We start from the raw sequence: 13,898 nt of genomic DNA, 5'->3' as shown, positions 1-13,898 counted from the left end.
AAGCCATACTGTTTTCAAAGATCGACTACTGTAATGCGCTCCTCCTTGGCCTTCCGGCCGCCTCAACGAAACCACTACAGATGCTTCAAAATGCCGCAGCAAGGATCCTTACTAACTCTTGGCGCAAGGACCACATCACAGCAATCCTAAAAAACCTACACTGGTTACCTATCAACTACAGAATAATGTTTAAGACCTTATCCATCATCCACAAAAACATCTATCACCGATCTACACTACAACTCAAAATACCACTCGAACTTCACATTTCCACAAGACCGATCAGATCGGCTTACAAAGGAACGCTCCAAGCCCCCCCTAACAAATCCACTAGTCACTCCTCCATCCAGAAACGAACCTTGTCCACGGCTGGACCGTATCATTGGAATCTTCTTCCCCCGGAACTTCGGCAGGAACAATGCCTGTTTTCTTTCAGAAAGAAACTAAAAACGTGGCTGTTCACTCAAGCCTTCCCTTGATGGACACCCCACTAACAGCACAGCCCTGCACTTCATTTTCACAGATCCGCCCCCACCTTCTCCCACATTCGTGCCTGCAGTTTTATAGACCTTAAAGATTAAGCTATTGTCAAAGCTTGCTACATTCGTTCCTTATGTTAAACTTTGTTATGTTAATCGTATGCTTTTGCTCTCAACTCTCCCACTCTATAAATCCCTGTTCATTGTAACTTTATCTTCCTAGTTAATTGGTTACCCCTTGTCTCACTGTAAACCGGTACGATAAGACACTAGTCTTGAGTATCGGTATATCAAAAGAATTTAAATAAATAAATAAATACATTAACATCCAAACAGATCAAACACTTTGCTTTCTTATGCTAATTCCTTTCCAGGTCATCCATTCCCTTTCAGACTTACCACATTTAACATCTGTCTGTTAATTGCTTTCCCAAGTGATATATAAAAAATGCAAATTAAATGAAATATTTGTTGCTTTTGGTATAAAACATCTAAAGGTGATTATATTAGACCTCAATAGCTAATACATAATTTTATTTGGTTCAGTAAAAGATATTACAACATCTATAATATTTTGTTTTCTGGGAGCAATACAGTAAGAAATATGTTAATCCTTTACAGATTTGACATTACAAAATAAAAGGTCTATTGGTCATTTGATTGTTTTTTTACCTGTACAGAACCAGGTCACATTTGATATTATTCCACGTGTGCCTAAGAAATTATTCAGATTAACCATTGTGAATTTTCAGAACTGCTTTTACCATGGATATGTGGATGGAGTCAAAGATTCACTTGTGGCAATGAGTACCTGCTCTGGACTCCAGTTAAGTATTCTCTTATTATGATGCATATTATAGATTAAATCCAGCTATGAAAATATAAAAGGGTAAATTATAAATTTTAAATTTATAGTGACCTCATATAGTGCTGCTAGAGGCTACAAGCTTTTTAAGTTAAGCTCTAGAAGGCGCTAGGGCTTATTAAATCATTGGTCACCATAAAAATTATGATTCTTCAATCTGAAGCTATCGTGCACTTATCTGTATAATAGTTTGAAGTCCACCTTCAGGTTGAACTTTTGAATAGTCCTAATGTTGCCAGTAAATGTGGATTTAATATAGTTTGCTATTTATTTGTTCCTAGCGATACTCGGATCTTTAATTTATTGCATATTATAGATTGGCATCATCAGTTTATTAAATTAATAATATTCCTCGTAACTTGTTTTAATCCTTTTATAGCATACCTGAATTTGGTAAAGTAATAATATTAGTGTTCAGCTTAGGGAGATATGTTACGCAATGCTTAACAAAACTTTGGTGCTATGTATATTCTAGAGATTCCATCGTTATGGAATCATGAAGTTTGATAGTATTCTGTATATTTTTCCATTGATAAACAGGCTGAATTAGCCATTATATGTGCAGTGACGTCATCTGGCGACACCAAATGGACTTGTTTCTCCAAGCAAGTAGAGTTTTCAGCTCTGTTGCGCATGTACGAGAGTCACCCCCTAGGTGAAAGCACGTATGCGGCCCCCTCATGAGCTTCCTCGGTCATATTTTGTCTGATCATAACACACACGTAAACTTAATCTCTCCTTAAAATTTTTCTCTAAAAATCCTTAAAACCTTTTCAATTGAATATTTTTCTTCAATCTCTTCATAAATTGTCTCACTGTCTACAGCCCCACATTAGTACTTTTCAGTGCTACCAAAAAAGTCTCAAAGAAATATGGCCTTCCTCTACACTCAGTAAGGCCAGTCCACACAAGTGGGTTATGCACCTCTACCAGGAAATGGAGGCGGAGCAAAGCTGACTCAATAAAGTCATATAGCCATGCCCTGACATCAACCCGCCAGGATTCTCCATTTCCAGCAGATGGTGGACATGCATTTCCCTACTGGGGATTGCTAGTATTAAGAAAAAGAAATTATAGGAATAGAAGATTTTGGAGCACTGCTTGAGCTCCTGAGGTGACACCAGTTTGATCCCTCCCTCGATTGAGCATTTTAAGTCTGGGAGTCTGACTGGCATAGATTTTAAATAAATAAATAAGTTCGGAGGACGAAGGAGTGCTCAGCAGTGAAGGCTTGTGCCCTCCCCATATAGCCGATGACCCGATCGTGCTCTCAGCCAGAGAGGGCTGAGCTCAGGTGAAAAAACCCCCAAAAAACAAAATCTTACTGGGTCTTCTTCCCTTGGCATCTTTTACACCCTTTCCCTCACATCTCTGGGGAGGTAGTGTAGAGCAGAGATGGCTCGGTGGGTTGAGAAACCTTTGGCTAGGCCCTGCTCCTCAGACTCAGTTCTGGTAGCCACGTGGTAAGCCCCTGCGACTATTCCCCGTGTGCAGGTGTGTGCGCGCATTCTTGCCTAGTGCAGGTAAGGCTGTGACCTATATCTGTATGTGTATTTGCACGCAAGGTATTTTGTGTGCGTATATCCATGGCTTAGATTTGTGCGCGTAGTTACGCATAGAATTCTTGTGCGCGTATGACCTTGGCCTACTATTGGATGTATATTTGCGCGTACACTCCTGGACATTGTTGGTGGCATGCAAGAGGCTGCCTAGAGTCCAGCGCTGGAAGACTGTGGCACTGATAACAAAACAGTCTAAGTGCCTAGCTATCTGTGAGGCTTACCATATAAGGGCAATCCAGCCTTTACTTTCTTTACACCTTTGTTATCCAGCCTTCACTTTCTTTTCGCCTGTGTCAGTGCTGCCTAGATGCTCAAGGTGATTTGGCCACTATGGGTTTTGCTGATGTTGGGCCATCCTCTCAGGAGGGGAGTGGAGAGAAAGGCGACACGGCAGATGTGTCCCCTACCCGCTTGTACCCGATGTCAGAGACATCTCAGACAGAAGCGTCGAAGAGTGTCAGGTTTGGGCTTATGGGGTCTGGTTTGGATCCAACCTCCTTTTCCTGGGTGAAATTTTTCCAGGGCCTGCAGTCTTTTCTGCAGGGGTCCCCAGTGCGAGCGAAGCAACCTACTAAGAAGGGTGTTGTGCTCGTCAGTCGCAGACGGCTGCGACCTCTCATGCTCACCTCTTTTTTTCCTGGCACCAGCGATTCTTGGACAAATGGCGGCCTCTGCCTGCAAACACCGCCTTCCCTGGCGCTCCCAGGATGGCGTGGGCGATTCCGTCCGCCATCTTGAATTGGGGATAACCTAGGGCACGCACGCGCGTGCGCCAGGCCCTCTCTTAAACACGTCATGGCGGGAACCTCGGGTGTGTCCCCTCCGCATGACGTCACCCGCCAGTGTATTTAAGCTGTTCGGCCTGTTCTTCCTACGAGTTAGCAAGGACTTCCTTCCTGCTCAATTCCACTCTGCATTGAGATGCTTCGCTGTTCTTTACGCTACAGACTTGCTCATGTACTCCGGGATTTGGACGCCTTAGGTACCCACTCCTCGGGGGCCTTGTCACGTCCTGGCTATCCACTCCTCGGAGGGCCTTCCTGCCTGGAGAATTCATCTACTCACTTTGGACTCCATCTTGACTAGCTTTGTGAGTACGCTTATCTACTGCTACCATCTTTTGCTGATGGAACCTCCGGTGTACCCCTTACCTCGGGCCACTACCGTGCTTGCCTCAGCAAGCCATTCTTCTACGATGTACACTTCAGAGTTGGATCCTTCATCTGCCCAGTATGGCAATTTCTTATGTTCTTATGGGGTTTCCTTGAAGACACCGGACTGATTAGTGCTCATGAAAAAAGATGCAAGCCTTCTGAGTTGGGGAGTTCACTGTCAGGAGTTGATGGCGCAAGGTTGCTGGAGTGCCGACGAGTGGCGGTAGACCATCAAGCGGTTAGAAGCGCATGCGGTGCGTCTGGCATGTGGTTCACCGTGCAACTGGAAGCTTGACCAGTGAGGATAATGTCTATTATCGACACTGGCACCATCGAAGAGTCGAAGCTGATGCGTCAAAGCCAGCCGGCGTGCTAAGACCGGCACATCAATGCCGGTGCTGTGAAGCTGGCTGGTGTGCCAAGACTGACGCATCAAAGCTGGCGTGCCGAGACTGACGCATCATTGCATTGAAGCCGGAATCGATGCCGACTCATCGAAACACCGGCGTATTGCAGCGGGCACATCAAGCCCGAAGCACTGAGCTATCAAAGCCAGCGCATTGAGGCATTGATGCCACCACATCGGACTCCCAGCAAAGCTCTGAATGGGTGGCAGTAGCTGTAGCATTGCTGTGATGTTGAAGGGAACAGTCTGGGAAGTTCCTTGGAAAATCTGCCAAGCAACTATCCAGGAAGGCTAAGTGCAGAAGACAGTGTCAGTAACTGTCTTGCACAAGCCCTGGGGTTCCACAGGTGGTCTTGCCCTGAAATAGACAGCAGTAGTGTATCTTGGGCAATATAGTTGGAATGGCTGGGTGATGCTGGTGTGGCAAGCAAACGCGGACACCAGGGCATTGAGCTATCTTGAGGGATACCGGCTCACTGGGCGATCCACAGGACAGGACATGCTCTGCTTTCCAGATAATCAAAGGTAGACCGCTCCAGCCCAGCTTCCAGAGGGCGTTTATTATGAGAGGAGTCGACCTGGATGCAGCTCCGGTTTGGGGTAATTGTCCTGGCATAATCTCTCTGAGGTTCAGGGCACACCTGCCCACCCTTCTTGAGCAGTGCTTTAAAGAAGAAGCAAGAGCCCAAGAGGAAGAGGACATGAGTGGGCTCCAAATGTGTGGGAAATACCCGACTTGATTATCTAGCTGAAGCACTGCCTCCTGGGGACCCCCCAGGCAGAAATAGAAGCTATCGTTGAGCGCAGCCCTCAGGGGCGTATGGAGGAATCGAGACAGCAGTGAAGCAGCCTTCTTGCATGTGGTGGCGGGCATCCCGGGAGGACTAGTGAAACAGGCCTTATGGCCAGATAATCCACAGCTGTTGCCTATGACCTCAAGAGGACCTCGCAGACAGGGAAGTGTCATGCCGTTAGAGTTGGGAAAGGAGGATCTCATCAATTACGCACACCTCTGTGGGAGGTGACGCTAAGTATCTGGGAGACCCTAAATGCTGTATATCCCAGGCGAGAATGACAGATGTAAATGTGGGCTTGAAGGAGTGCTTCAACCCTCGAGGCCAGATCTTTGCTGCTGCTCGAACAATAACCCCCCAAGGTCTATTATGGGGGAAAGGCCTGTGCTAAACATGGGGCACTGGACACGTTGACCAGAATCACCAGGAGCCACTATGATCAGACGTACAGTTGGGCTCTGGTCCAGGGTTCATTGGATACTTTGGCAGATAAACTCCAGATGACAACAACACAGGGCCGCGGCTGACAGCGCAATATATGCCCCAGCAGAGACCCTCAGACACCGCCAGGAGCAATGCCAGCATCAGCCTTGGCCTCAAAACCTCCAGAATACTTTAACAGTGCTGCATCTGTAGAGTCCCTGTTCCCTAATGGAGCTGGGGGGGGGGGGGTTGGTTTCCCACACCCCCTCGTTCCTTAGAGATTGGAAGGCCATTGGACTCCACTAGGGGGAAGTTGGAAGACTCTTTCCAACTCATTCTGACTAGTGACAACTCAAGGACGGAGAATGAGCTGATCCTTAGAGATCCATACTCTTGCAGTCTTGCCAGCAGTTGCAGCCGGCAGCGTTTTTCACGCCAGGCAAGTGGAACTGCTGATTCAGCACCTTCAACACCCAGTGGAATTAGGGGTACCCAAACTGTTATCACTGTTAACGGGAAGGAGAAGAATAATTTACAAGAGCTCAGCAGGACTATGACCTGCCTCGGATCTCAGGAGGTTCAGTGGGAATTCAATGATTCCCCTCAAATTCATCATATCTCAGGTACAACCCAATGACTGGTGGGAACGTATATGTACATATTCAGCCACCGTATCCGTTTACAGGACTTTCACGATTGGGCTAAGGAGCATCGTGTCCAAGCCATAGCGCACCTTTCTGGGCGCTTGTCATTCCAGTGCCCTTATTAAATATCTATCAAGGGGAAACCCTTTTCTGCAGCAACAAGAAGATGGTTACATCGAGTGCATCCCTTGGCAACACAGCCTACAGGCCACTTTTGGACAGCTAGGATTGATCATCAATGAATGACAAATTCAGTCTTCGCGATGTGCATGTGGCCACAGATGAGTTGATGACATTGGGGGCTTGAACATACGCCCACACCTTCTGTCATATGAAACAATGCCGGTCCATACATCAGAAAGTAGAATGCATCAGGAAGAGGGAGCCTATTACACTCCAACAGGCTCACCTCACCATTACAGGAAATGCAAGAGTAGACAGTACCAACAGATTGTTGGGATGATCTCGACAAGGAAAGTGATCCTATCTCACCCAGCTGTCAACTCGAACCCAGCTATTGCAGGATCGGTTCCTTAACAGCCTTCTGTGCCCCCTGCCGTATCACACAGTGTGGAATCTGAAAGGGCAATACTGATGCACCTAAACTACCATGACTAATCCAAAATGTCCTGGTACCCTCCAGGAAAGTCACCAAATCGGAAATTTATCAAACCAAGTGGGCCAGAAATTCAGGGTGTGCAGAGAATGAAATTGATCCTTTCTCCTGCCCCTCCCCTCCCCGGAATGCCTATGGAATACCTTCACGCATTATATCAGTCGGGGCCAACAACAGCATCCGCTAACATAAGAACATAAGAAATTGCCATACTGGGTCAGACCAAGGGTCCATCAAGCCCAGCATCCTGATTCCAACAGAGGCCAAACCAGGCCACAAGAACCTGGCAATTACCCAAACACTAAGAAGATCCCATGCTACTGATGCAATTAATAGCAGTGGCTATTCCTTAAGTCAACTTGATTAATAGCCGTTGATGGACTTCTCCTCTAAGAACTTATCCAAACCTTTTTTGAACCCAGCTACACTAACTGCACTAACCACATCCTCTGGCAGCAAATTCCAGAGCTTTATTGTGCGTTGAGTGAAAAAGAATTTTCTCCGATTAGTCTTAAATGTGCTTCTTGCTAACTTCATGGAATGCCCCCTAGTCCTTCTATTATTCAAAAGTGTAAATAATCGATTCACATCTACTCGTTCAAGACCTCTCATGATCTTAAAGACCTCTATCATATCCCCCATCAGCCGTCTGTTCTCCAAGCTGAACAGCCCTAACCTCTTCAGCCTTTCCTCATAGGGGAGCTGTTCCATCTCCTTTATCATTTTGGTTGCCCTTCTCTGTACCTTCTCCATCGCAACTATATCTTTTTTGAGATGCGGCGACCAGAATTGAACACAGTATTCAAGGTGTGGTCTCACTATGGAGTGATATAGAGGCATTATGACATTTTCCGTTTTATTAACCATTCTTTTCCTAATAATTCCTAACATTGTTTGCTTTTTTGACTGCCGCAGCACACTGAGCTGACGATTTTAAAGAATTATCCACTATGATGCCTAGATCTTTTCCTGGGTGGTAGCTAATAATATGGAACCTAACATCGTGTAACTACAGCAAGGGTTATTTTTCCCTATATGCAACACCTTGCATATAGGGTGTCCTCTAACTCAAATGCTCGTGGACTACCAGTCTCCAAGAGAACCATATTGCCTTGGATTTCTCAATGCATCCCGTTCTGTTAGAACAAGAGAGCAGAGACCTTACCTACATCACCAAAGGCTCACTAGGTCAGAGTGATGGTAGCATCCATCGCCCACCTAAATGGAGTACCTATTCAGGACATATGAGAAGCCACCATGTGGTTACCTCTGCATGCTGCCGTCTCACACTACTGCCTTGACCAGTAGATGGCTACGGATGCAGCAGTGGACCGAGCCATTCTTGGCAGGAAAATCTAAAGAGACTGTCTGCAAGATGTGACAGCTTGAGCGCGCCCTCTTAATAAGAGCCAGAATGGATTACCATTGCTTCCAGAGACTAGGGGGCGCCCAACCTGCTAGCTGGGACTCCCCAGAATACATGACTAATTCAACCTGCTTATCTGCAGATAAGAGCAAGTTTGCTTACCATAAATGGTGTTTTCCCTGGATAGCAGGGTGAATTTGTCATACTAACTCACCCACCTCCCCGGACAGTCTCCGGACTGTACAAATGCAAGCTTGGATAACAGACTGAAGCAGGTTGGGAACCATGTGGTATACAGGTAGGCAGACACACAGAGCTCAGCTCTGTGTGCTTTGAGGAGCTCCACCACCTAGAGGACCGGAGGACGATCCCCAGAATACATGGCTAATTCATCCTGCTATCCTCGGAAAACATCGTTTACGGTAAGCAAACTTGCTCTTTGCCCACAGTTTGGCTTTTCCAGAGAATACTGGCGGGCTGATGTCGGGGCAGGGCTATATGTCTGTGACCATCAGCAAGTCAGCTTTGCTCCATCTCCATCTGTTGGTAAAGGTGAATAACCCACTTGTGTGGCTTGGCCTGCCTTACTTAGAGGAAAGGAAATTATCAGTTAAGTAGTAATTTCTCCTTCTTTTCTTTTATATCCTACCAGAAGAAGTAGTCACTTCTGAGTTGGTTTTTAAAGTTGTGTCTGTGGAAAGATTTTGTCCCTCACCGATGGGCACAGACTGTGTTATCGATGCCTTGGCCATGAAAAAGACCAGAAAAACTGCTATGCCTATGGATAGATGTAGCCGCACTCACAGCATACTAGGGTGCTTCGCATCGAGGAACTGCGTAATCTCTCCGTAGTCATAGTAGATCTTTGTCCTGCTGTGCAGCCTCGTCTGCCTTACTGGGAAAAGAATTGAGCAAGAGCTCATCGAAAACTCCCCCGTTTGCTCAGGCTGAAGCCGTGGGGTTGAGTTCCACCAGCCGCCCTGCATTGAAGACAAAGCAGCATCAATCACTGGAGTCATCACAGCTTATGTCAAAGAAGCACAAATACTCTAAGCAAGGTATATTGGCACTGGCGCAGTCAATATGGGCATCATTGGTGCCTTTGGCACAAGCAGTATTGGCATTCTTGACACATGATGTATCAACTCCCCCAATACATCTTCCACTTATGCATTCGATACACAATCTACCTATGTACTTGTTGCATGATGCACTCAATGCTGGATGCTCCGAAGCCAGTAAAGCATACTGCACTCCAGTTCTTTAGTGACTTACTTAGACACAACTGGATGGCAAATTGATCTCTACTCTGTCTCAATTCATGAAAAGTCTATGGCATGTCAAGCCCCCAGTACAAAAGCCACATATTTCATGGGAACTGAATGTGGTCCTTTCCCAGCTAATGAAGCCTCCCTTTCAATCACGGAGACAGTTTCTCCTTAGTATTTGATATGGAAGGTGGTGGTCCTTGTTGCAGTGACTTCAGCTAGACTGGCTGCTCGAATGGATGCTCTTTCGGCTGCGGCGGCAGTAAATCCAACTCCCTCATTACCTCCACCTCCTCCCATATGACTGCAACCTCCTCCACGCTTTAATGGTTACCCTCAGTGTCAGGGGTTCCTAAATCAATGTCGAATGCATTTTTCACTTCAAGCGGCTTCGTTTTCCACAGACCGAACCAAGGTTATATTCATCTTATCGCTATTGGAGGGATCAGCACTGGCTTGGGCGTCACCGTTTTGGGAGAGAGGACCCTCTAATGGATAATTTAGATCAATTTTTAAAAGAATTCCGTCTGATATTTGACGAGCCTGGACGAACAACTTCAGCTGCTTCCGACTTGCTACAGATCAAGCAAGGAGACCGATCAGTAGGAGAGTATGCCATTCAGTTCAGAACATTAGCAGCTGAACTTAGATGGGGAAATGACAGTTTGACTACCATTTTCAGGCAAGGACTCTCGGAAGCCATCAAAGATGAACTAGCGGGTCATGAATCACCAGAATCCTTAGAAGAATTAATTCGTCTGGCTATCCGATTGCTCTTCGGATTCAAGAAAGGGCTCGAGAACGGACTCTCTCTAGACGACCTATCAGGCTGGCTCCTGCCTTTCAGAGACCATTCATAGCACCAAGAATGTCAGAGACTCAGGTACCTAGTGAGGAACCTATGCAGGTTGATCGTTGTCATCTAACCCCCGAGGAACTTCGGCGTAGGAGAATAAACAATCTCTGTCTCTATTGCGCTGGTACTGGACACTTCAGCAACAAATGCCCGAACAAGTCGGGAAACTCCCGGACCTAGGTTTGGTAGGAGAGGCCTCCCTGGGTCATGTCAATCCCTCTCCACAAATTTTGATTCCAGTTTCCATATCTCTTCCCAAAAATACCATTCACTTACAAGCCTTTTTGGACTCAGGGGCGGCCGAGGAAGATCTAGTCCGCCAATACCAGATTCCTACGGATCTATTGACCATTCCCCTCACGGTATCCTCAGTTTCCGGACAACCACTGGCAGACAAAATCTTTCAGATTACTAAACCCATTACATTTACCACGAGAATTCTACACCAAGAAACCATCCAATTGTATGTACTTACACCTTCAGTCAACCAAGTAATCTTGGGACTACCTTGGTTAAGACTTCATCAACTCCAGATTGATTGGGGTAATTCCCAGCTGACCAGTTGGAGTAAGACCTGTCATCAAAATTGTGTACAACAAATCCGTCCAGTCAGACCCATTGTAGCATGCTCTCTAGCCATTCCATCTAATTTACCGCAAATATACGCTGAATTCAGTGATGCCTTCAGCAAACAGCAAGCTGAGATTCTACTGCCTCACCGCACTTACGACTGTGGGATAGATCTACTTCCAGATAAGAACCCTCCCAGGGGCAGGGTATATGCTTTGTCAGAACCAGAATCTAAAGCTATGAAAGAATACATTCAGGAAAACCTGGAGAAGGGATTCATCAGACCATCCTCCTCTCCAGTGGGGGCTGGATTTGTTTTTGTACAAAAAAAAGATGGTTCATTACGGCCATGTATTGATTATAGAGGACTTAATAGCATTACAAGAAAGAATCAATATCCCATTCCACTTATCACAGAACTTTTTGATAGGTTGAAAGGAGCACAGATCTTTACTAAACTTGATCTTCGAGGAGCCTACAATCTAATCAGAATATGCGAAGGGGACGGGTGGAAGACCGCCTTTAACACTCGAGATGGCCACTATGAATATTTAGTTATGCTATTCGGTCTATGTAATGCTCCTGCGGTTTTTCAAAATATGATTAATGACATCTTCAGAGATCTTTTGTATTCCCATGTTATTGTATATCTTGACGATATTTTAGTTTTCTCCAAAAATGAGCAACAACATCAACTTCATGTCAAACAAGTACTCCAATGACTTCGGGAGCATAGACTCTATGCAAAATTAGAGAAATGTCTCTTTCATCAACCACAAGTACCGTTTTTGGGATATATAGTTTCACGTGATAGCCTTCAAATGGACCCTACAAAACTTAAAGCGATTTTGGATTGGCCCCAGCCAGTGGGGCTTAAAGCCTTGCAGCGATTTTTAGGATACTCCAATTACTATCACCAATTTATTTCTGATTACTCTACGCTAGTTGCTCCACTTACCACTTTAACCAAAAAAGGAGCTCCAAATCGTAATTGGCCTCTCGAGGCCATTCAAGCATTCCAACTCTTAAAAGAAGAATTTGTGAAGGATCCTTGTTTACAACGCCCTGATTCAGATACACCTTTTATTCTGGAAGTCGATGCTTCAGCTTTAGGAGTTGGGGCAATTCTTTTGCAACCATCTGCGTCAGGGAAGTTATGCACCTGTGCATATTTTTCCAAAAGATTCTCTGCTGCGGAGAGAAATTATACCATCGGAGAACGTGAACTACTAGTGATTAAAATGGTGGCATCTCTTGGAAGGAGCTAAATTTCCTATTGATATCTATACCGATCACAAGAATCTGGCTTATCTGTCTCATGCCCAACGTTTAAATCCGCGGCAAGCTCGTTGGGCACTTTTCTTCAGCAGATTCAATTTTAAATTACACTTCCGTCCTTCGGAAAAAAAAGTACGTGCAGATGCCTTGTCCAGGAGTTTCCTCCCCGACGACACTCCTGAGCCACTTCGACATATCATTGATCCTGCTCACATAATAGTGGCAACTACCCTCACGGTTCCAGTAGGGAAAACTGTAGTTCCTAGGCGTTTAAGACTCAAAGTTCTTCAATGGGCACATGATTCCGTTTTCGCTGGACACCCTGGGAGACTCGGAACGAAGAATTTGATTTCTCGCCACTATTGGTGGCCACAATGGGCATTCGACGTTCAGAAATATGTTGACTCTTGTCCCACTTGTGCAGCTCAAAAATCCCTTAGACAACAACCTACGGGACTATTGCAACCCCTTCCCATTCCTAAATGGTCTTGGACTCATATAGCAACAGATTTTATCACTGATCTTCCTCTTTCTGAAGGCAACTCAGTAATTTGGGTTGTGATTGACCGATTTTCCAGATTGGCACATTTTATTCCTCTGCCTGGATTACCTTCTGCACCAGAGCTGGGACGACTTTTTGTACAACACATCTTTCGAATCCATGGATTACCATCTAGTATCATTTCCGATAGAGGAGTTCAGTTCACAGCACGATTCTGGAGAGAGCTCTGTAAAAAATTCCGAATAGACTTAAGTTTCTCCTCCGCTTATCATCCCCAGTCTAATGGATTAACGGAACGAACGAATCAAACTCTCAAGACGTTCTTAAGTTGTTATGTTAATCAATGTCAGGATGATTGGGCCTTTCTATTGCCTTGGGCGGAGATTTGCCATAATAATCATATTCATCAAGCCCTCAGGTTCATCGCCCTTCTTTCTGGTGTTTGGGAGACATCCTCGGATTCCTCTTCCTCTTTCTACCTCCTCGTCTTGTCCAGCAGTAGATCAAGTTGTTCATTCTATGACTGAATTATGGGAACAAACGCAACACCTATTACAATGAGCATCTAGGAAAATGAAAGGACAGGTGGATAAAGGAAGGAGACTGGGAGCTCCTCTTAAACCCAGGGACTTGGTGTGGTTGAGCACACGGAATCTTAGATTACGCATCCCTTCGTTAAAATTTGCACCTCGTTTTATTGGACCTTTTCCTATTGAGAAGCAGATCAATAAGGTATCCTTTAAACTTCAGCTACCATCTACATTGCGCATTCATGATGTGTTTCATATCTCATTATTGAAACCAGCAATTTTGTCCTGGCCTTCTAGAAGGAGGAAGTTGACAACTCCATCTGTCATGCCTGATGATACTCAATATGAGATTAAGGAAATTCTCGATGTCAGGAGATCAAAGGGGAATTTACAATACTTAATAGCCTGGAAAAATTATGGCCCAGAAGAGAACTCCTGGGAACCGATCCAGAATATACAGGCTCCTCATTTACTCAAGGAATTTCATAAATGATTTCCGCTCAAGCCACACCCCGGAAGCAGGAGAGAGGGCCCTTGTGTGTGTGTGTGGGAGGGTACTGTTACCTCATGGTGCTCTCGGGCACG

The 13,898-nt window shown here is 45.5% G+C and overlaps 1 protein-coding gene across 3 annotated transcripts in view; it reads left to right on the top strand.

The window, feature by feature from the left end:
* Positions 1-13,898, top strand: part of LOC115092811 (disintegrin and metalloproteinase domain-containing protein 9-like) — a 501,882-nt gene that overhangs the window by 89,294 nt on the left and 398,690 nt on the right. For all 3 annotated transcript variants that reach the window (XR_003857086.1, XM_029604141.1, XM_029604140.1), the window contains exon 5: positions 1,232-1,305. Coding sequence is in view for 2 of the 3 variants with exons in the window: in XM_029604141.1 (XP_029460001.1) it covers positions 1,232-1,305 (74 nt within the window). In the remaining variant the exon portion in view is untranslated. The remainder of the gene's footprint in view (positions 1-1,231; positions 1,306-13,898) is intronic.

Source organism: Rhinatrema bivittatum, chromosome 5, assembly GCF_901001135.1.
Source record: "Rhinatrema bivittatum chromosome 5, aRhiBiv1.1, whole genome shotgun sequence".
Classification (NCBI taxonomy): Eukaryota; Metazoa; Chordata; class Amphibia; order Gymnophiona; family Rhinatrematidae; genus Rhinatrema; species Rhinatrema bivittatum.
Note: the sequence above shows the minus strand (reverse complement) of the source record. Positions and strands in the feature narration are given on the sequence as shown.